The sequence below is a fragment of the Centrocercus urophasianus genome, unplaced genomic scaffold (assembly GCF_019232065.1).
Source record: "Centrocercus urophasianus isolate 14NV4802_14NV808 unplaced genomic scaffold, USGS_Curo_1.0 seq_10, whole genome shotgun sequence".
Classification (NCBI taxonomy): domain Eukaryota; kingdom Metazoa; phylum Chordata; class Aves; order Galliformes; family Phasianidae; genus Centrocercus; species Centrocercus urophasianus.
Window position 1 is genome coordinate 11848515 of NW_024884142.1, and position 22266 is coordinate 11870780.

Here is a 22266-nt window from a genome sequence, read left to right on the forward strand (position 1 = left end):
TTTTTTTTTTTTTTTTTTTTTTTTTTTTTTTGGTTGGTTGGTTGGTTAAAATATTTGATGCTATTTGCTTACTACTGTAGGAAATTTCAAGTAGATGCCAGATTTTTGGTTAGGAAAACAGAAATAAATACACTAAATAAAATAAAATATAACATTGTCTGAGCACGGACTCTGACATTCAAAAATAGGCAAGTGGAAAAAGGGAAAATTGATGCAGCTCCCACCTTTTGGATATTTTGTTTTCTTTAGAATCAACAGGCATATTTTTCCACTGCAGCAGAAAGGAGGAGAGGTATGAAAGGCAACTTATTTTTGAGTAAAAGTGTCTGTTTTTCTTCTCTTGTACACTCATCACATTTGCCTGTGTCAGATTAAGGGCTTGAGCATTACTAAAGGTAATGCACTAACTGTAACTGTGGTTAGTAAGTTAATGATATAAGAAAAACTGTTGCATATATCTTCTGTCTACTCTTGCAAAGGACAAGAAACAGTGTGTTAATAGGGAACCTGTGAATATGCATATGTATGGATTGAATTACTGATGTTTGAGCAAGTAATGCATATTTTTTCTCATTTAAGACCCTTCAGCAAAGAAATAGAATATTTCAGCAAAGAGATAGAAAGGGTACTTTTTTCCAAATCATCAGAATTTATACAGGTAGCATTAAACACCAGTTCAACAGTGATCTTAAATGATGAAATATTTGAGTGATATACCTATCTTTCTACATTCTCACCTTCCTTTGATATGGATTAGAATTTTACTTCCGGAATCTTTTTGGACTGGGACAAGCTTGTTTCACTGCTCGGTTATCTAAGTCACAGGGGACAGAGGGATACAAAATATACATGATTCATGCTAGTACAGCAAGTATACATTATTCTTGTGTACTGAGAAAACTGTTGCTCATTACAGCTGGAGCAGGTTGTTTGACAAATGAAGGCAAATTTCCAACGGATTTACTCCATACTGCATACTCTGCAGGAGGTGGCACGCGCTGTAGCTGCATGTGATGTGTGTGTTGTTTGACCAGGCAGATATGCTGACTTGATCCCAAGCATCATTTGAGTTTTTGTTTGTGATCAATCAGTGATATTCACAAAACCTTTAGAATCCATAGATCTTTGATATTACATAATCACTCCATCATGTTTGTCTTAAATGGACAAATGGCTTCAGAGTTCCTCAGGAAAATCAGTTAAAGAATAAGCAAAATCCTGACACTGACATTCAGCAGGACAAACATTTTGTTGACAGCTATTGGAAATAGTTGAATATGAAGGCAATTTCAGGAAGAGTCTCTTAACTTAAAAGAGACACTTTTCCTCAAGAAATTTTGCATCATTTCTAAGTGATTTCATAGCTGTATGTAAAATAAATTATTGATTAATTGTGTCAAGACCGCTATGGAGGTACTGTGTGTGCACTTCTTATGTGTGTGTGTCGGCACATACACATTTATGTAAGAGCAAATTATGTTTTGAAAAGTATTTTCATCTTGAAAATACTGAAAGAAAGCCTGAATTTTCTGGGGAACTTGCATCTAAGCAGCAGTCTATTTTTTCTGACCATGTAAGAGGTGACAAACAGTTTAGGGACATGAAAAATCAATGACTTCATGTTTCAGTCTTATTTTTAACTGTAAGCAAGCATTGTATTTTCATCAACAGAGAAAAGGTGTATGTTCTAGAAGTGTATGGCTGCAAGTGACATGAGCATAAATACATCCTTTGTGTTGTTTTCTTGATTTTTTTTCAGTAATCTTTAACAACAAACAAACAAAAATGGATACTTTGTATTGTGAGATAGAATGCTCCAATAACTCCTGAAGAATAAGCCCTGGTTGTGTTTGTGTATTTGCCTTATCTTTTATACCAGTTTCAGTTTCATGGTTGTTCACATCTTGGGGTTTATTGGGTTACTGGTATATAGCAGCCAACATAAAAAACAGCTAGACTCAGCATGCAGAGGAGATAGCAGCCCTCCCAGTTTCTCAGATGATGACAGAAACTCCTCTCACCCCACCAATAATGGTGGGACCTTCTGTCAAAACACTGAGAAAAAATGTTAGGGTGGGATTCGTCTGACCATATCTAGAATTCTATTATGTATACCACCTATATCTAAACTAATCATTTTCAGATCCATAGAGAAAGATAGATGCTTCTTTGATGCCGTTCATCTCTCCTGAAGTACACATTTAAACTAGGTGCATCATTGCTCAGAAGTTCTAATTTTTTCTATTGCTAATAGAGAAAGCTTATAGTGACTAGATCAGTTACCTGAAACAAGGTGAGATTAATCTCACTGTGCGAGTAATAAAAATCATTGAAACTGTAATTAATGTCCTTAATAAGTTCAGTATATATATATTCAGGCAATACTGGGGATGGGGTTCTCTGAGTAGTTAAGTTCCATTCAGAATATCAGAGTTTGCCCCTTTAAGTTGTTGAGATATCTCCCACTCCTCTGTTGTTAATTAGAGAGAGGAGAATGTAGACTTAGAGACATTCTCTGTAATTAGCCCCTAGACATGCTTGGTAGACAGCCAGTATGCTAGAAATACAGTGGATTAGACTTGTATCTATTATTAATGGAATAATAATAGATATTATCACATCCATCTTTGGTTTCACTGCTGGATCATAAAGCATAGGTGGACTGGAGAGCTCCAGAATCTGGTGTCACAGAGTTGGGCTATGCAGCAAGCAGAATTGTGATAGTGAAACAGTGTAGCTTCCCCTTCCTTAGCAATGGACTTGATTTAATTCATTATAAATTGGTGATCTTTGTTTCTCCTGAAAAGCTAACATGGGGCGAGCAGTCTGGGCTATATGACTTGTTTTAAAATGTGCACTTACAGTTAATTTAAAATAACCATGGCCATTTCTCTCCAAGTTTTGCTTAAATCATTGGTTATCTAAAAGCTAAGAACTGTGTAGCATGCATATAGCACTTTAAGCCTTCAAAGTGTTTTGCAAGTGAATCACAACACAACTAAATTTTAGAAGGAATTTTCTATTTATAGGGAAAATGAATTCAAGGGATAATATAGCTTGACCAAGGCCACAGAGGAGTCCATATCAGAGCCTGCATGAGTTTCTGATGGTTAGTCCTGTGTATAAAGCTGCCTATTTCCCCCCTTTAACACACATTGTTACATATATGATTTCACATGTAGTATGTCTCTTATGTTCATTCAAATGTGACCTCCTGTGAGAAGACTAGCATTCTTTTGCAAGTAACATAAGCCTTATTTGTTCGTATAAATTTTGAAAGATATTTCTAATTTGACATGCTTAGCTGTACAGGGTGCTTGCTGTGTTAACACAGGAGAAACTGAATTATTCAATTGTTTCCTTCCTTAAATATAGAAAAATTCTTGTGTGTATTGGATGGCATTACAAAATAAGAATGGATAAATGCTGAATTTTTAATGACTGCCACTGACTACTGTATTAATAATGAAACTCTGGAGAAATTGTTCGCAGGTTTATTAGTAGTGGATACCCTGCAAAAGTAGTGCTACTATGTGTTTAAAACAAAGAAAAGTGATGAATGTTCAGCATTAGCTTCGCTTAAAAAAATCACACCCTGTGCATTATGTGGCTTTCCATCTGTTATGCATTAAGTGAAACACTATTTCCTTTACAGTAAAAATAGCACAGTGATTTTTTCATTTTTTTGAAGAAGAGAGATGACATAAGCTCTAGCAGAGATATTTTGCTTTCTGATTCTTCTTTTGAATACTACCTGCCTAGCACAGCAGCCTATGGTTCACAAATGGGCTATGCTCATGGGAGCAGATTATTATATGTACGTCTGCTCAGACAAATGCACCTGAAGAGTCTGGCATTTAAATGGAACCCATCACAGAAGAGCTCTAGCTAGAGTCTGACCTTTTTTGTATAGCTCTCTAATCAGCATGCTAGTTTGTTATTGTTATACTGTGCTATACGGTATGATCTCTGCAGTATACATTTCCATCTTAAGGGGAAATAGTCACGGTAATACCCATTTATGTATCCTATGACCTTGACTTTTATGTGAGAATATGTAAACTTTCAGATTTTGGAGACTAGCTGACACCTTCTTGCATTTTATAGAAGTGCTTTTAAATAATTTATTTGGGGGAAGGATTGGAGAAATAAGTGGGCTAATAGGACTGTTTTGCATTATTATTATAATACATTTGGCTGTAAGGAGCATGTTTTAATGCAGTGCAGCAGTTCTACATTGTATTTAAATAGAATGGAAGTGAGCTTTATCAGTGTGTTAGTGGTTTCTGCCAGTCAGAATACAGTGCTCTGTGTCTCAGTATGAGCAGTAATGAGCATCTTTGGCCCTTACTGTTTTTATAAAGAATTGTAAGCACTTGGATGTTTGAAGCTGGGGGTGATTCACTTAAGATTGTTTCCATTTATGCAGCTACTGCTTTTGCCTTTGTGAGATCCGTGGAATAACTTACATGTGGCCACTTTATTTCTTCTTTCATCATGTTCTTGTCTTCCTCTCCTTCCTGATGGCCAGTCTCCTAGTGTGTATAGGAAGAAAAATCCTTTTAGGAAGTGTGAAGTGTTAAGAATATATGGTTAGCACTTTGGTCCAGAAACCCAAGCCCTTTCAGCGTGCTTGATGTCCAGTAGCCCTCGGGAGTCTAGACCTTAATAGTACACTTGCTCATGTAGCTATTAAAGATTTTATAATGTTATGTTGCCCCTCTTTAGTAAAACTGAACAAACTGAGCAGATTCTACCTTTTGTCTGATTCTGTATATGGGTAAAAGCAGTGTTTCTTTGAGTTTTTATTGTTTTCTAAATCCAGCCTGTTTGTCAGAAGAATTCATGATCACATCATACAGATTTGTATGGGGGATTATTTCATACAAACTCATATATTTACCATATAAAAATCACAGGCAGAAATCAAGAAATACAGCCATCATTCTTATTGCTTTTTTTTTTTTTTTTTTTTTTGTATTGGTTACTGTTGCTCATTATAAATTTCACCTCCAGCAGTTTGTTTTTCTCTTCACTTATGCAGAATGCTAGTTCGTTTGAGTCATACTTGTCATATTTCTTCCCACAGCTAAACGTTACTGTAAGAATTCAAGTCCAACCAGCAGCACAACAAGCAGTTATGCCCCTAGCAGCAGCAGCAATATGAGTTGTGGTGGAGGCAGCAGTGCCAGCAGCACCTGCAGCAAGAGCAGCTTTGACTACACTCATGACATGGAGGCAGCACACATGGCTGCTACTGCAATTCTGAATCTCTCCACCCGCTGCAGGGAGATGCCTCAGAACCTCTCCACTAAGCCTCAGGATCTCTGTGCAAGGGTAAAAATCAGTAATTCTGTATGTTGATGAAGATTCGTCTTTACTGCACTAGCTTTGTGCCTCTGATAGAAAGAAGAGTGGTTTTTTTGGTTTTTTTTTTTTTTCTTTTACTCAAAATTAACATAATCTTATGTTTCTGCTAAAGCAGAAAAAAAAAAAAAAAAAGGAAATTGCTCTCAAATATCTTGGGAAAACCCGATCGGTATATAATCCGAAAGCATGATAGCATGTACTCCCTCGTTTTTTAATTTGTCTCTTACTGGTGAGATCTGTAATTATAAAAGATGTTTGAATTGCTCAAATGGTATTAATTGCACTACAGATTTTTTGTTAAACACTATCTGATTCATCCATTTTGTGAGAAGATCAAGATTTAATGATATAATTTCATTTAAAAGTTGTATATGAGACCTCAGGTTGTAAGATCTATTAAAAAGAAATCTATGCTGCTTGTATGTTAGGATTTCTTGCCTGTGTATGGTATCACAGTTCTTAAGTCACTGCATTAAGCATTTGAAACAAACAGTAAATCCTCCAGTACATGTGATTTCAAAGGTGCTTAGCAGGTGCAGCGTCACTGATGTTCTGCATGTTCATAGTTTCAGTATGTTATGAAATGACTGTGGAGACAAATAATAAATGTTGTTAAGCTTTATGTACTAAGAAAAACAGTATGCTATTAGCATTCAGTAAATATTTAGCAAAATATTTGTTTTTTTGATTTTAAACATTACTTTTTGACTCTGATAGCTATTAAAAGATTAGTATTTAATATACATCAACAAGCAGTACAGTGATACCTATGGGAGACCACTAGATGGCTGAGTAGACAGATGCAGTGCAGTGGGAAGATTTTTATTGTGCTTATAGGAGAGATTTTGAGCTGGCAGACATGTTCTTTTCTTCTTCATTTAGACAGAGGTTTCTTTATTTTCCATGTAAAAGCCTCTAGAAATTTCTTAGGAAACTAAACCCTTAGCAGCAGATAGAACCCAATTTAATCTGAAATGGTTGGTGACTGTTTTCAGATGCTGCTTTTTACATTGATGTTCTTTAGTAATATTGAAGAGGTAAATCTCCTTCTGGAATGTAAAAAATACAGTTGTATTCTGTATCAAAACAGTGTAAAAAGTTGGAATAAAATACCTTTTTTCCTATATGTTAAAGACAGAAGGTGCCTCTATCCTAATGTTTCGCCCTATCTAAAACCTGGATGAATGACTCCAAGAGAATTCACGAATATTTTCTAAATGAAACTAGAAGGGTAATATCAATTGTATTTATGTTATGAGAAAAGGCAGTAATTGATCAAAAAGGGATTTGCATTCACAATGCTTTCCTGCAGCTCTTTTGTTACTAGAGGAATCTCTAGACATACAAGGAGTCAGTAGCATTCACACCAGTTTTGAAACCAAATTTCTTGTGTATTTCTGTATTTCGCAGTACCTCAGTTGCCACAGAACTTGTCACAACTATTGCATTATATAAATTTATTCATTATAAAGGCAGAATACAAAACGCTAATACTCTTATATCTGCAGTGAAGGAACAGTGAAATTTAAAGGCATTTCCTGTTCCTGTAACGTTGCCTAATATTGTCCAAAAGACTTATTTTGGTGCCCTCTGTTTATTTTTAATTCCTTGACAGCATCTATTACAAACCAACTGTTAATGCTGAAGACACAAAGAAACAAATTTATTTGATGCTAGCTACTTTTTTTCCACTCTAATCACCTGGTCAGGTGTCAGGACTTTAAACAAGAATTATGCAGATATTAACTCAGAGGTATTCACCTGTCACAGAGCAAACCAAAAAGATAAAGACAACAACAAGAAAATATCTTCAGAGATTTCTCATTTTCACCTGTTTTTTTTTTTTGCACCTGTTTTTCTGGGTGGTGGGAGAGCATAATGAAGGCTCTTGTCCTGTCCCCCTAAACATCAGATTTAGCCATTCAGGAAGAAATCTACTAGAATAGCATTAATGTTGTGTAATAGCATCATGCTATGTGTGGGAGGGGGCTCAATGCTTTCAATCTATACAGGAATGGAAATACATTTTATTATTCTGCTAGGCAATCAAATATACTGAAGAACACAGAGAGGCAGCAGTTTGATAGTGTGAGGCTAAATTAACAATATTTTTCTTCTTTTGACAGAATCCTGATATGGAAGTCGATGAAAATGGGACCTTAGACCTGAGTATGAACAAGCAGAGGCAGCGAGATGGTTGCTGTACCATTTTGACACCACTGGAGCCAATGTCACCGCAACGACAAGCTGTGATGAACAACCGCTGTTATCAACTGAATGAGGGTGATTGCTGGGACTTACCAGTGGACTACACAAAAATGAAGCCCAGTAGGATAGATGAAGATGATTCCAAAGAGATTAATGTATGTCTTTTTCATTTAATCGTTCTCATTCAGTCTACTTTTTGTAATCCATTATATTTCTGGTATCTGGGGGGAAAGAGGAAACAATAGGTGTTAAAATGGTGGTTTTCTACCAAACAACTTCTGCTGGTTAATCTTTAGAAATACATCATGCTGACACACATCTGATCTGTGACTAAGTTCCATAAGACAACATTTGAACCAGGAATTTGAATCATGTTTTCTAACAATATCATCTTTTTAACAAATATTTTCTGCTGAAAAGATGTTTCACTTTATCCAGATTATGATATTCTATATAAGCAAGTTGACAGAACTGTGCAATACTGGGATAATCGGCTCTCAAGATCAGATATCCCACTGAATCTGAAAACCATAAATGATGTGCTGAATGTTTGAAAGTATGTATTGCTTAGAAATCAATTTAAACAAAACCATCAGAATGTAATGTAAGCTTTCAACTATTTCAGCTAATCTTCTTCTAGATTACTTATGTACTCCTGTTAGCTCTGTGTGTGAAAGTGCTTGTATTAATGAAGTACTTTGTTTAAAGAATTATACAAAGAAGGGATATTTGAAATTGGTATTACTTTCCAATTCAGAATACTAAGATAACAGCAAGACCCTTTAAACAGAAAAGGCAAATAAACACAATAAGCTAGTGAATTTATGTTTCAATACTTAGATCATGTAGGATGTGTTCTTGTGTGAGCCAAGACACTGAAATAAACCTGCTGACAAGTTTTAATGCCACTGATTTTGTTTGTCAGTTTTCAACTCTTATCCACTGTATAGCTTACAATGCTACATTCAATATGTAATAGATGTTTGGAGACTTCAGTACACTGTTCTTTGTTTTTCCTTGGTGTAAACTATTAAAATTAGGCTAATAATTTGTGTGTGATAGATTTCAGGCCTATTTTAATTAAAACTTAAAACTAAGTTTTAAGCCTTTGACACATATAACAAAGTAGCATTTCCACTGTGTACTGCATACATTCTATCTCTGGTATTAGTCACAGTTCTGTTATTAATTTCACTGGAATTAGGAAAATCTATCTTTATCAATGAAATATGAGGTGAAAAATACAATATGAAGTATTTCTCAGTGCAAACATCATGATACATTTCTGCTGTGGTGTTTGTAGCACCATCTGCAGGAATCTCTAAATCGATGCATTTAACCACTTTGTTCCTGAAATAGATGGTTTTGAATTACTGAGTACATCAGTAATGTTAATTTTAAATTATATGATTACATTTTTCAAGACAGATCCATTGAGGTTTGCCCCAAACTTCCAGTTGTTACATTTGTTCCTATTTCATCTTTGGTGTGTTCTAAACTATTAAAGTTATTAAGATGGCTCTTTGATGAACCAGATGCTACATTTATTCTTTATTCCTATTCCTCAGTTTTGCAGTGTCTTCAGAAAAAGTATAAACTATTTATCTTAAATGAAAATAATACATCAGATATAAAAATTGATGCTTTGCTTTTTTTTTTTTTTTTCTTTAATTAAATAGCCTAATTATTTCCCACACACTTCAAAGACTGCATCAGAGTATGCAAGGACTGTTTAAAAGTTTGGTAGGTGAAAGAATATGAAATAATTGCATGGTTTTTCTTCGATTAAGTAGGATAAAAAAAGAGATAATCTCTGATGACTCTAATTTGTAATATTTTATGAAAGTTGTGACCTCACCTAGCTGAGACTAATGCTCATTTATTTGCCTGTAGCCAGAAGATTTGGATCCTTTCCAAGAGGCACTCGAAGAAAGAAGGTATCCTGGTGAAGTTACAATCCCAAGTCCTAAACCCAAATACCCTCAATGCAAAGAGAGCAAAAAGGATTTAATAACGTAAGCATAATGTGAGGTGAAATTATTTTTCTCCTTTTAACCTTTTCTCCCTTGTCTTTTTTAAACAAACAAGTACATATACGCCTTGCAGTATGAGCATGCAACATTTGCAGCATATAAATGTTTCAAACTGCCAGTTAAGTAAAGTGATAAGCTAATGTGTATTTGCTTGTTCTTAATGATGCTATATTGTATTGAGACGCCATTTTCATTTAATCCTGTTCATTTTGCAGCTTTTCAATTAGGATGCTTAAAACCCCTTGCAGTCATTGCAGCTAAACTGGAAACAATGAAACTTTTAAAAGCTTTTTTTTTAAACATACTTACTATTTTGGCTGTTTTTGTTTTTGTTTGGTGGCAGATGTCCAACACCAGGGTGTGATGGGAGTGGTCATGTGACTGGTAATTACGCCTCACATAGAAGGTGTGACTTCATTTTTTTCATGGTGGATTCTGTCTTTTCAATTTATTGTTTTCAGCTTACCTCAACAATGCTGTCAAAGTAAAACGTTGAACTATGTGTTAACCCTTTGAGTAGTATATGTTGATCTTAAAAGCATGCTAATTTGTGTGTTGTATAAGCGTCTTTTATTTTTAAATAGATTACTAAAATTTCCAAAGCATTCTAAGCATTTAAGTAGTTAACCCAGGAACCACAAATATTTTTGTTACATTTTACTAGTTTATAGAGAAACAAAAAAAAGAACATTTACAGTATGTAATTTTGGAAGTAATGTTGATATCTAAATATATTCAGAGGGTTAACTATATTACAAAATTCAATATTACAGCACTTGCCCCATCGCTTTTCTGCATTAAAAACTTTTACTTTTTAATTTTTATGTTGTGTTTGTTGGGAACGTTCAGTTAATGAGAAGATTAATTTACTTGTCTGTCCTACCATGTCTTGCAGTTTGTCTGGATGTCCCTTGGCTGACAAAAGCATTCGAAGTATGCTGGCCACAAGCTCACAAGAACTCAAGTAAGATATAAAGAACAAATATTTTCCTTATAAATATTTATTTTACCACAAACAGTGTATAGTTACATCAGAAATTAGAATTGCAGTCTATCTGGAGAGCTGCTAGATGCTGCAGAGGTGGTTGATCGGTGCTTGAGAAGTGTGTGAATTCTCTAGAAATTCCATGTAGGCTGGGTCTATACGTAAATCTGTTGACGTAGTGTTTTCTTTTGAGTATTCATTAAGTGATAGTGGTGAAATTCGTCTAGATGTCTGAACTCCAGTTCTTTTCTGAACATTTGAATGTGCTAGTTAGAACAGAGAATTCTTATGAGATTAGACTGATGAAATACTTCTGACTACATAACTAGTGAAATGATATTTCTCAGTTAGACTAGAGGGGAGAGGAAACAGTCTGTTTCTTCCTAATGCTTACATAATCTTCCCCAGGTTTGTATCACTGTTAATAGCTTAATGCATTTTCTCATTTGACTGTTTCTTAGTGTCAACTTAGTTATTCTCCTACTTAAAATGCATTCCTCACAATTTTCTTTCAGTTCTTTGAAATGACAGTTGTGAGCCTTGAGAATTAAAGAATTGTGAGACAGATTCGATCTGTCTTCCGGCACCATGTGCTTGATTGGAATTCTGTATGTTGAAGAACTGTAGGGTTTGTTAGTGCTACGAGTTAGTGGTATTCCTGAAATGGTAGTATGGTTAACATGGAAAGATTTTCATAAGTAGCAAGAAAAAAAATGAGTAGGAAAAATATGAATGGTAGCTTATGGTACTATGCTAAGCATTATTCTCTCTTTACCATACATTATTGCCTTAACTAGGATTTCTTCAGTTCAGTACTTTGATGAAAAAACAAACTTTAACTTGTGGGAAAGATAAGAAAGCAAGCATGAGAAACCTTCTGAAGTTAGATATCTCTCTAGACTATTTAATCTAGTCACTAAGTGCAAGGAAGAGGTACAGAATTCACATGTATTACCCCTCTAGTCTAAAGTTAAAGTTACTTTTTTGAAGTGTCAGTTCAGATCATATTGCTATCTTTTGCTAGAAGACAATGTGATATGCAAAAGGAAAGGCTGTAAGTGAGGTCACTGAACATATATGTTTTTATATATATATACATAAGCAGAATGTGGGTAAATAACCCCAGAGAAACTCAGATTTTGGCCTGACTTTTTGCTTGAGATGTGTTATGGATGATCAGGGAACTGCAATTACATAGATAAAGCTGCTACATAGACCAGAGTGTTGGGGCAGCCGGCATAATACTTTAAGTACATACTTTGCTGCTTTAACCCTTTATGAAGTTTAGTTAAGTTGGGAAAGTGTTACGGGATGATCCCATTCCTCTACTTTTCTCAAATATCTACAGTCAAGCCTACTTTATGTAGACCAGAGAGAATAAAAGATCTCTTGAACTTGATTCCCACTCCTTTCTCTGCCATTTTCTCTACCTATTTTGAAAGCAAAGAAAACAAGATTAAGTCATACTTAAAATTACAGATACAGGTTTAGCTAACCTATAATTCCTATTTACTTAAGTGTTATTATCACAGTACCTAGAGCACACATTAAAACACTGTTGAAGTAGTACAAATTTTAGAAAGTGATAGAATTTTAGACAGGCTAACTTAACTTGGATCTCTTTTGCGTCTTCATTACAAGGCAAATCTTCATTTTCTGATCACTTATTTTTCCGTTGGATAACAAATAGTACGTTGCACTGGGCAGACAGTAAAAACTTCTTAAGCAACTAATGGATTTCCTTTGTTTTCCTCATTATCCCATGTGTGGCCCCGTTTGTTCTTCACTGCACTTTTCTCAATCTGTACTTTCAGGATATGACAACTAATTCACTCACATATGTGTCACTAATACCACACCTGAGTGTTTCCTTATTAATATATCTTGGTAATAAGGGGATTCATTTATTTTCACTTGGAATTAATTTATTTTCACCTACAATTATACACTGAAATAAGTCAGGGTTGATATTAACACTAGTTTAAAGCAAGAAAATTTAACCATATCATTTTAATTGCTCGATTTGATACTTACAGGACTCACCTAGCTCTTCACTCTACAGGGAACTATATGTATTCAAGGCCAACTTCCCAGTGAATTCTGTTGGAGCTGTGGGAATTAGGCAATTCTACACAATGAATGGTCCACCATTTGTGAAAAGGAATGAGCTGTACAGAGAAAGCAGAATAGTCTGGTGATCCAGAACAGCAGTTACTTTCTCTCCCACAAAAATCTTCTTACAGTCCCACCTTCCACTCGATCCAGTCACTCTGTCTTATTTCCTTTTTCATTTTCTTTCTACATTTCTCCATGTTTCAAGCTCCTTGTCTCATCAGCCCATCCCCTGTCTCCATCACATTAATATTCTTATTGTTCTCTGCTACTAAGCCATCATACCAAAGTTGGTACAAAGGCATATATTCAAAAGCGGGGATGTAGGAGTCATATGGATGATAGCATCCTTTATACAGCTCTCATTTCTGCTCTTGTTCTCTGCCTAAGAGGGGAGGAGATGTGATCGTGTAAATGATAATGCATATGGGCACAAAGCAGCTAAACCAAAGCTACATAATCAACTTTGATTTGAAAATTTTTAACTGTGAAGTACTTCATTTACATTTGTTACATTTTTGTGTGAAAGGTTTGGGAGAGTAATTTCTTTGCTTTTAGAAAGAGCAAGCTGAAAAGAAGCAGAAAGTCCATAGTGTGGGATCCTATTGGCATCTTGAGGCTTTTGGTGTCTGCTGTATAGATCACCTGAAGTACTGTGATAGAACACAGCGGTGAAAGGTGTAGCACTCTGAATAGGTGGGCACCAGAAGGAGGTGGGGAATGTTGCTAATGCATTTCATAGATATTTGCTGACAGCAAAAGAGGAGTGAGTGTCAGCAGATCTGACTCCTGCCCTGGGCTTTAGAGAGAAATATAAAGGCATTTTTTATCTGTATCCCAAGCCGAGATCCCTTCTGTCCTGCTCTTTCCAATCTGTACTGTTACTGTCTCTTCATCTTTTATTCCTCATTCTGGTTTTCATGCAGTTATTTCCAGTCATCTATAAAGAGTTCAACTCTTCAAAATTTCTGATTAATACTGTTCTAATGTTAGATAATGTTAATATTAGATAATGATTGATAGCTTAGCATAGAGTTGATAGTGTAGTGTAGCGACTTTTTGTACTGCATAATTTGGGACACTTTCATAATTTTTTCAATTTGCCATATAGCTCACTAGCTCATAGAGAAAATATTGCATTTGTGCTAGCACAGCCTTTATATCATGTTCTACTAATCCACAGTATCCTTGTGTGTACTGTAACAACACAAATCATAGTGCAGCTTTCTAACTAGAATTCTGCTAGCACATTGGTGGTGGTGTTTTTTTTTTCAACTCCTTCGTAAACTAAAATATAGCACACACTGGAGACTTTAAATAACTCTTATGATCTAGTCCTAATCAAAATAACTGAAGAATCAGTAAAGGTTAGAGAAGAAGTATCTTCCTGTATTGCCTTTTGGTTATTATATCTCTAAAAATTCCATCACTCACATTTCCTGGCTTGCAGAAAGATGACACTGTCACTCAATTAAATAGTTCCAGGGTTATCCTAATTATTCCTAACCACCCAAACTTCACTTTAAGACTTCTTGTTTACTTAAGGCTGTGAAGATTGTGTGACTCTCTTCTTTTACCCAAAGTCCAGGTGAAAACTTCTTTGTGCATAGCTTATTGACAGGTCAAAGCAGTTAGACAGCCTGGTCAATGTTCTCACTGGCGTAACAAAATAGAAATAATAAAATAATTTATTTGGTTTTAATTCTGTTAGGGGTTTGATTAAGAGTTTCTGAAGAAATTAGTATCTGACAGGAATCCAAGCCTTCCAAATTTTAATATTTTGCTTATAATGCTTGTGAAAAGCAACATACTGATGAGTAAACTTGACTATGCTGGCAAAACAATTAACTGCCCATCTAGTGATAGTTAGCAATATTAAAATATTAATAATTTTAATCTAGTTTAATCGTACCTTGAGGCCTTTCCTAACCATTTTTCCTTATTTACTGCTTATTGCAGAAGTTCTTACTTACAGAACTGTAATCCTATTGTAGAATTAAAAATACTATAAAAAGGCAACATTTGAAACACTTTTAATAGTATTTAAAAGAAAAAAGAATTAAGTAAATTTTTAAATCAAGTATTTTGATTATCCATAAATCAATCCCAGACAATATGCAACATGCTGACAGAACATTTACACTTAGATTTCTGTTAACCCACTAATCAGAGAAAGTGGCTACCAGCGAATACAAGGAAATTACGAATTTTGTTCTGATCCTACTTTAATGAAAAAATAGCAATTCTTTCTCAGAGGCCATGGATAGCTAAGTATTAGCTTGGACTACTGTCAAACTAACTGTCAAATTATCAACATTTACCCTTTGTCCTTTGGGTCAGTTTTCTGCCAGGAAAACACATTAGTACTTATACTCAAGAATCTGAACCTCAAAAAGGTTTGTAGTTCAACCAAGTTCAACAAATCTTTATGTGCAGGTGATACTGTCATAATATTCCGTATTTCTGACCCACAGCACCTGTCTTTATGTAGATACTGCATGTCATTATTGTTTCTGTGGTGATCATCTTTTGGCATTATCCTATGGCACTTACAGGGTGGAGAACAATCTCATTACCCTCTATGCAATGAAGCCTGAAAGCTTTTATTTTCCACTTCTCTTCTTAACTGAAAATGTGGAGCTCGATCTGTTTTTATACATTTTCTACAGTAAAGTAAGATTTGGAATTTCTGTGCCTCCTTCTTTCCATTTCACTCTGCACTCATTTCCATATGTTTGGTAGTCATCTTCTGCTCTTTTATCTTCTCTTTAATCCTCTTCTCACCATTTCCAGTTGTGTCATCCTAAACTTCGTTCCTCCATAAGGTCCAGATTGAACAGTGAGCTTCTCTGATGTTCTCCTTGTTTAACCACAACTTTTCAAGGAGGAATGACTGCATACAGTACAGTTTTCTGGATAGAAAGGATATTCTTAGCTTACACTTACAGGGAAAATCTTCTTAGTATAACTTTTAACACTCACTTTGTATTGGTGTACCAAATAATTTTATTGCAATTTCCTTCAACAAAAAAGATATGTTAATAAAACACTGTAGAAATATTCCCATCTTTAGACATATAACCAGACTATTACTGAGCATTGATCAGTACCTATCCTCTTAAAGCCTTGCTAGCTCCCCTAATATGCAGTCACTTTTTCTAGTCAGAACAGTTATTTCTGCAGAGATTTATTTAGCTGCTGAAGTGCTTTCTCCACCCACAGTCTATGTCCTCAAGATGTTCTGGAAGTGTGTACCTTTGTTGTTTCATCTGTACGGGAGTACTACCCCTTGCCTTGCCTTCCCTTCCTAATTCCCCGTTCTTATCCTATTTAGCCTACATCTGTCCTCCTATAAGAACTCACTAAGACCAAAATTTGGAAAGCTGTGACCCATTATACAGTTTTAACTCACTTTTGTGTTAGATAATTACCCTTTATTGTGAGAAAAATAACCATTTCCATCGTTTTTATCACTTTTTTTTTCCTCTTTCCCAAGTTTTCTACTGTTTATGTCCTCTTATTTATTTATTCATTTATTTATTTATTACTATGTGATAAGTTGTCATTTCAGTTTTTTCTTGAATACTAACATTGTTGACTCTAGTAAGTAATTACGTGGTGTAATACAATACTTGTTAGATGTTAATTATGTATCCTTTGGATCTTCAAAAAATTTTAAGTTCCTTGATGTTTTATCTAACTTCTAAGTGGAAAATGTGGTTGCAAAGACCAGACATTATGTATTTGGTATAATGTTAAAAATGACTAGAGCAAGTCATTTGTAAATAATAGTATTTCATTAACTTATCTGCAATGTTATGATAAAACAAACCGGTTTATAATGTGTTATTAAGTTAGTGTGCAAGTCTAATTATTAAAAACAAAACCAAAGAGCATAGATCCCCATTATTAGTTCCCCTGTAAAGGATAATCTTTCCCATTTTGTTCAACTAGATCCTTGGGCCAAGTAAAATTAGGAATCTCATGTGGTTTCAGTGGGTTTTTTTTGCATTTTTGTTTCCTGTATTTATTGCAGATTTCCACTTGGATACCTTATCTTTGATGGCAGCATGCATGCCTGGCCAGAACAGAACACCTTGGGCTCTGTTCCTGCACTTCTCAATACTCAAATGGGCACTGTAGGTTATACCTAGCATTTCCAACCTCATGTTGTGTGGTGTTATGATAATGTCCTTTGTATAGAAACCCATCATCTGCAGCAACCTCATCTCTATAGTCGCAATAAGTTTTACATATGGAAGTGGCTGGGCTTTTTTTCTGTTAGAATAACTCCATTCAGACTCTGGTAAGGTTGAGTCATTCCATTTTTCTCACTTAAGTTTGTCAACTTTTGTCTCTAAAATGAATAATACTTGAGTTCTGTTTACATAAGACCCTTCATTGTTGTTTTCATTACTAAAAGGTAGTCTTAAAAGCATGTACTCTCTACAAAGCTCCTTGCAAGCCATCTGTCTACCAGTACCTCTGATACTGTGAAATGTTCCATGCAGGCACAAAATTGTTTGCATGAAGCACCTTGCAGAATCAGGGCCTTAGTAAGTTTTCAATACTTGAAATACTCTGGAATTAGAGGCTTTAATTTGCAAAATGGCAGTTAAAATATTTAAATAGCTTCTGGCCTCTTCCTTAAATATATTGTTAGCTTTACTTCTTCTGCTGTTTGGATTATAATCAGTGTTTAAAAGCATTTGCTGCTTAGTTTTAAACTGGAATAGTCTCAATTCAGATGAATATTCACCGAATTAGAGTAATTTTTATTCAAAACAATCTGTATGACTTAAGTTCACTTTCAGAAGGAATGTAAGCACTGGGAATCCACATCCCTTTTACTTCTGTATGCCTGTCTTTGAAAGTGGAATTTAGCATCTGCAATAATGACTTAAGCAGTTTTAAATATACTATCCTAAGTTTCTAGGCTCTTTGCTAATCACCAAATGCTTCAGTGTGAATGCTTATTTGACGGTTCAGTTTAATTTTCAAAACTGTTCTCTTGTCAGTCATTCCAGTGCCATTCCATGCAGTCCCTAAGCAACTATTCTGAGAGGAGCACTTAATTGTGATTATCTATGAATTTGTTTCGTTATTTTAACATGCCCAGTGAATCTCTCTAAGGCCTTCTTGTCTTGGAGTCTTTCCATTTGTGCAGTTGCCTCTGCCATCCTTGGGTTTGGTCATACTTCTTTGTCATTGAATGTGTCCCACATCACTTACCTCATTCAGCCTGGCATTTGCTTGTATTCAATCCAGGGGTCTTTTCTTTGGCACAATTTGGTTATTGTGCAAACTCCCATTGTGATGTTGATCATTTTTTGCTTCAAACCAACAGATCATGACCAATTGCTCATTCCATCCAGATCCGCAAAGATCTGCAACATGATGCTGTGGTATATCCCAAGTGCTGAGGCAATCCCCATGGGAAGTTGCATAAACTACAGTTACTAAAAGGAGAATTAAAAGTGCAATGTTCTGCGCTTTCTGTGTTTGGTCAGACTTGCCAAAACCCTTAATATGTACCACAAAATAGAAGTAATTTTGTCACTTGAAGTCTTAAATATGATTGTCTGGATCCTCAGTTGGTGTAAATTAGCATAGCTCCATTGCCTTCAGTGGAGTTACGCTAAAATACAACAGTGATGATCTGGGCAGATGCCCTCAGCTTCTCTCTTGGGTTAGCATTCATGTTTGATTGCCTTTTTTAAATCTTTTGAAGTTATAAAATCCCTTGCATTGTTTCTTAGAATGGCCAATTGCTAACTCGATTTCTTGGTGTCTGTATCTGCACAGTAACATCTAATTTTGCCATGCAGTTAAGTTCATCCCTTTATTTTTTATCTGAGTGCTATTGGGACTTTATGTGGCACACATTTTTTGCAGCACTGTAGTATCTCTATCAATGTCCTATATCCCTAAAATTTCCCATACTCCTCATAAACACCTCATCATAATATTCTTTTACAATATTTTGTATTCCCAGTAAATGGAGTTTACATTTGCTCATCTGCATGTAAAAATTGCTCTTCTACCCTAAAACACACAGAATTTCCACTGCTTCAAAGTCTACTGGTTTTTCTCCTTTTACAGATAACGACACTGTGCTCTTTCAGCATGAGCTTACTTGGTGTATACTGTCTGAAACAGCCTTAGATTTTGAGGGATGCTTTAACACTGTCCATCATTAATTATTTTTATATGCCTAGCTATGTTTACACTGCACACAGCCCCAGCAGTATCTGTTTTCTGTAATAAAAAAAAAAAAAAAAAAAAAAACAACAGAAGAGGACTGCTGTATAAGCACATTACAGCTTTATTTATTTGTATTTTGGACTGTGGTCAAAAGGGAAAAAAGAGAGCCTTGAAAAAAATCTTTTTTTGTTTTTCAGTGCAGTTTTCAGATGCATTCTATTTACATAGTCTTATTAAAATGATCAGCTGTAAAGTGGACAATCAGAGTGATATTTAAAATGCCATCTTCAGACTTAAGAGTTAATACTATGCTGAGATGAAAGGAATCTTGCTCACAAATTTTTAGGCTGCACTTTAATGGAAGTGTCATTACTAAAGCCTATGGTCATCTTAAAAGATGATCATTTAAATAAATACAGTGTATTCAAAAGAGATTAGATACTGGAACACTTTTTCTGCAGTAAGTAGCAAAGGAATCAAAGCATACAGACAGTTTATAAGAAAACCAAGCCACAGTTGTTCTTTGTTCTCTGTTTTGTTTTGTTCTTTTTTACAGGTAAATAGCTATTTTTTCCAGGCCAGACAGTCTGGCACTTTACTTGAACACATAATTTGCACAGAAAGCATTTGAAAGCAGACAGTGTATGAAAATCACAACTTGCTCATTTTGCCTGCTATTTCATGAGCTTAGGGATTTTTTGTTTCCTTGTATAAACTGATGAAAGCTAAAAGAACAAAACTGACCCTGTGTTAAATGCAGTCTGAATGCTGAATTCAGCTCAGTAGGTAAACTACATATAATTTACCTTTGACCATATGATCCAAATCTGTAATGCAGATACTGGCACATGATAGATAGAAACACGAAATGCTATTTTGGCCATTTCTTAAAAACATATATATATATATATTTTTAACACCAAGGTTATACTTTAAAAGGAAATGAATTAAATATGTGCTGTTTTAATTACTGTGCATTTCAATAATAAGTTTGGATATGAAAGCTGTGAATGTTGTCTGTGCTGGACACTGCAGAGATACATCGTGTTTTTTTTGCCCTTTAGGAAAAGTTATGATGAGTAAATTATGAAAAAAAAAAAAAAAACCAGGAAAAAAACAGAAAACAATATATTAAAATAACTGAATAATTTTTTAAAAAATGATAGATTATGAGTTTCTTCTCAAGGCTTCTCCAGGAACCATTGTAGGTGGTGATTTGTTTTCCTCTGATGCACTAATCAAGAAACATCTGTCAGGAAAGCGTAAGTATGTTCCATAAGTATAGGTGCAATGGAGGAGGGGCAAGAGCCTTGTTTTTCAATAACACCCATGACAGCTGTTGTAACTTAAGTGTGCAGAATCTGAAAGAATTGAATTATTAATTATTTTTTTCTTTATTATTTAAAACCAGCTGAAGTTGAATCCTCAAAACTCATTCGCAGAAAATGACCTTCAGTGTTTTTAAGGCAGTCTTGAGACTTGGTCCAAAGCTCTCTTAGCTCAGTGGAGCACCTGCTTTATGTGGTTTTGAATGTGAGATCATGTTCAGCAAAAAGTTGCAAAAAGTTGCAACTTTCCGAGTGAGAACAGTATTACAAGGCCAAATTGCATGCATAGCTCCACGAGCAGAATTCGCACTCCTTACTCTTTACAAAAGCAGTTTCATGTTGATATTGTGGTAGACAAAGTCTCATTAAATCATTACTTGTTTTAGAAGAAAACATTTCCAAGGTATTAATAAAATATTGGTAAAGAAGTACTGTAACTTTTGTTTGAATTCTATTTAATAGAATACACCTCCTCAAACCAAAACGTGAATAATATTTAATGCAAATGGGAGGTGATTGTCTACCAATTTCTACACATATCCTCTATCTAAAATGAAATGTTTTAACTGTTTTTACCTGATTTTAACTCAATTTTTGCAAATGTTGATATTAACTGTGCTGAACCCACAGAAAATGCTATTGCTTTACAAATAGGTAATAGGTAAACACATCAGGACCATTTATTTACAATTTGTGCAAAATATTTTAGCAGTGTTAATGCAGAACAGTCCAAATGTTTTATATAATTGTATAAATCTTTATATAATTAAAAATTAAGTGGAAATGTCTCTAGGTCAAAGAAAAACCTTTCTGTTTGTTCACATCAGTGATAACACTTTCCATGCAAGAGTAAAGTAGCTATAATGAATTTATAGTATTTATTGAAAGGGTGATTTTCTTTTTTTCATAAGACCAGACTCAGTCATAAATTTCCTTCAGCATAAAAAGAGGGGATATGGTACTTATCAAAACATTGTCAATAATTAAATTTTTTGTGAGAGATACAGTACAGAAGTACTGGGAAGTGGCAGCCTATAGCATATATTTCTGTAAGGTGCAGTTTGCTGTCTAACCTGTTCCACTCCCTTTCATTTTACCTTCCTGAGATGCTATAATCATCTTGAAGTTTGCAGATTTTTTGGGACTGTATGGATGCTCAGTCTGGAATTCTGCCTGTCCCTAATTCATAAGATGCTCCTCTTCTCTGTAGTGTATTGCTGAGGAGCACCTCCTCTGAGTTAAACAGGACAGATAATTTGTGTTTCAGCTACATTCCTACCCATGTATTATTCTCCCAAATCCTTGTCAGGGGGCAGTTAGCAGGAATGTTTGTGAGGGTAGTGCTTTAAGCAATAAATAAAACATTTCATTGTAAGATGCAAACATTCATCCTGAGAATAGAAAACCTGGAATAAGGAAAACAGTCATCAAGAGAGTAAGGAGCAGTAAATACTCAGGGATATTTGGCAGTAAGCACACAGAAACAGCAAGTAATTTTGGAACAGGAAGTATAGTGTTAAAAAAAAAAAAAAAAAAAAAAAAAAAAAGTTTGAAAAATTTTTTTTTTTTTTAAAAAAAAAAAAAGCACATACGGCAAAGTTGTTATTCTCAGACTTAAGGCTGTTTTTCTAATTCTAAAGAGCATCAGAGCTCTGAACTCCAAGGTATAAAAGAGCATGAGCACTTCTTTCTGCCTACATTCCCAACCGTGAACAAAGTGTTTCTGGGAGACAGAGCTGATTTATACAGTGCAGTATGCAGCTTCCAATGCCCATGTGCTGTGCAGCCATTTATCCCTGTTTGTAACCTCTGGCCTTTCCAGCACTCTGCACAACTGTTTATTAAGCTATTCCTGCAGCTATTAGACTTTGAAATTAAAGTGGTTCTTTCATGAAATGTTTGCAGTATAAACCAAGCTTGCGCTGCCTAATCTTATGGGAGTTTCGAAAAGGGAAATTGTACAAAAGCCTGGGCTTTCTGCCTTCGTCAACTTTAAGGAGAAAGTAAGGAGGGCCAAAGAAAGAAA

General features: G+C 35.0%; 1 protein-coding gene across 1 annotated transcript in view; it reads left to right on the plus strand.

The window, feature by feature from the left end:
- MYT1L (myelin transcription factor 1 like) overlaps positions 1–22266 on the plus strand; it is a 124664-nt gene that overhangs the window by 62404 nt on the left and 39994 nt on the right. The window contains 4 exon segments of the mRNA XM_042818586.1: positions 5090–5337; positions 7497–7733; positions 9472–9593; positions 10507–10575. Coding sequence (XP_042674520.1) covers positions 5090–5337; positions 7497–7733; positions 9472–9593; positions 10507–10575 — 676 coding nt within the window.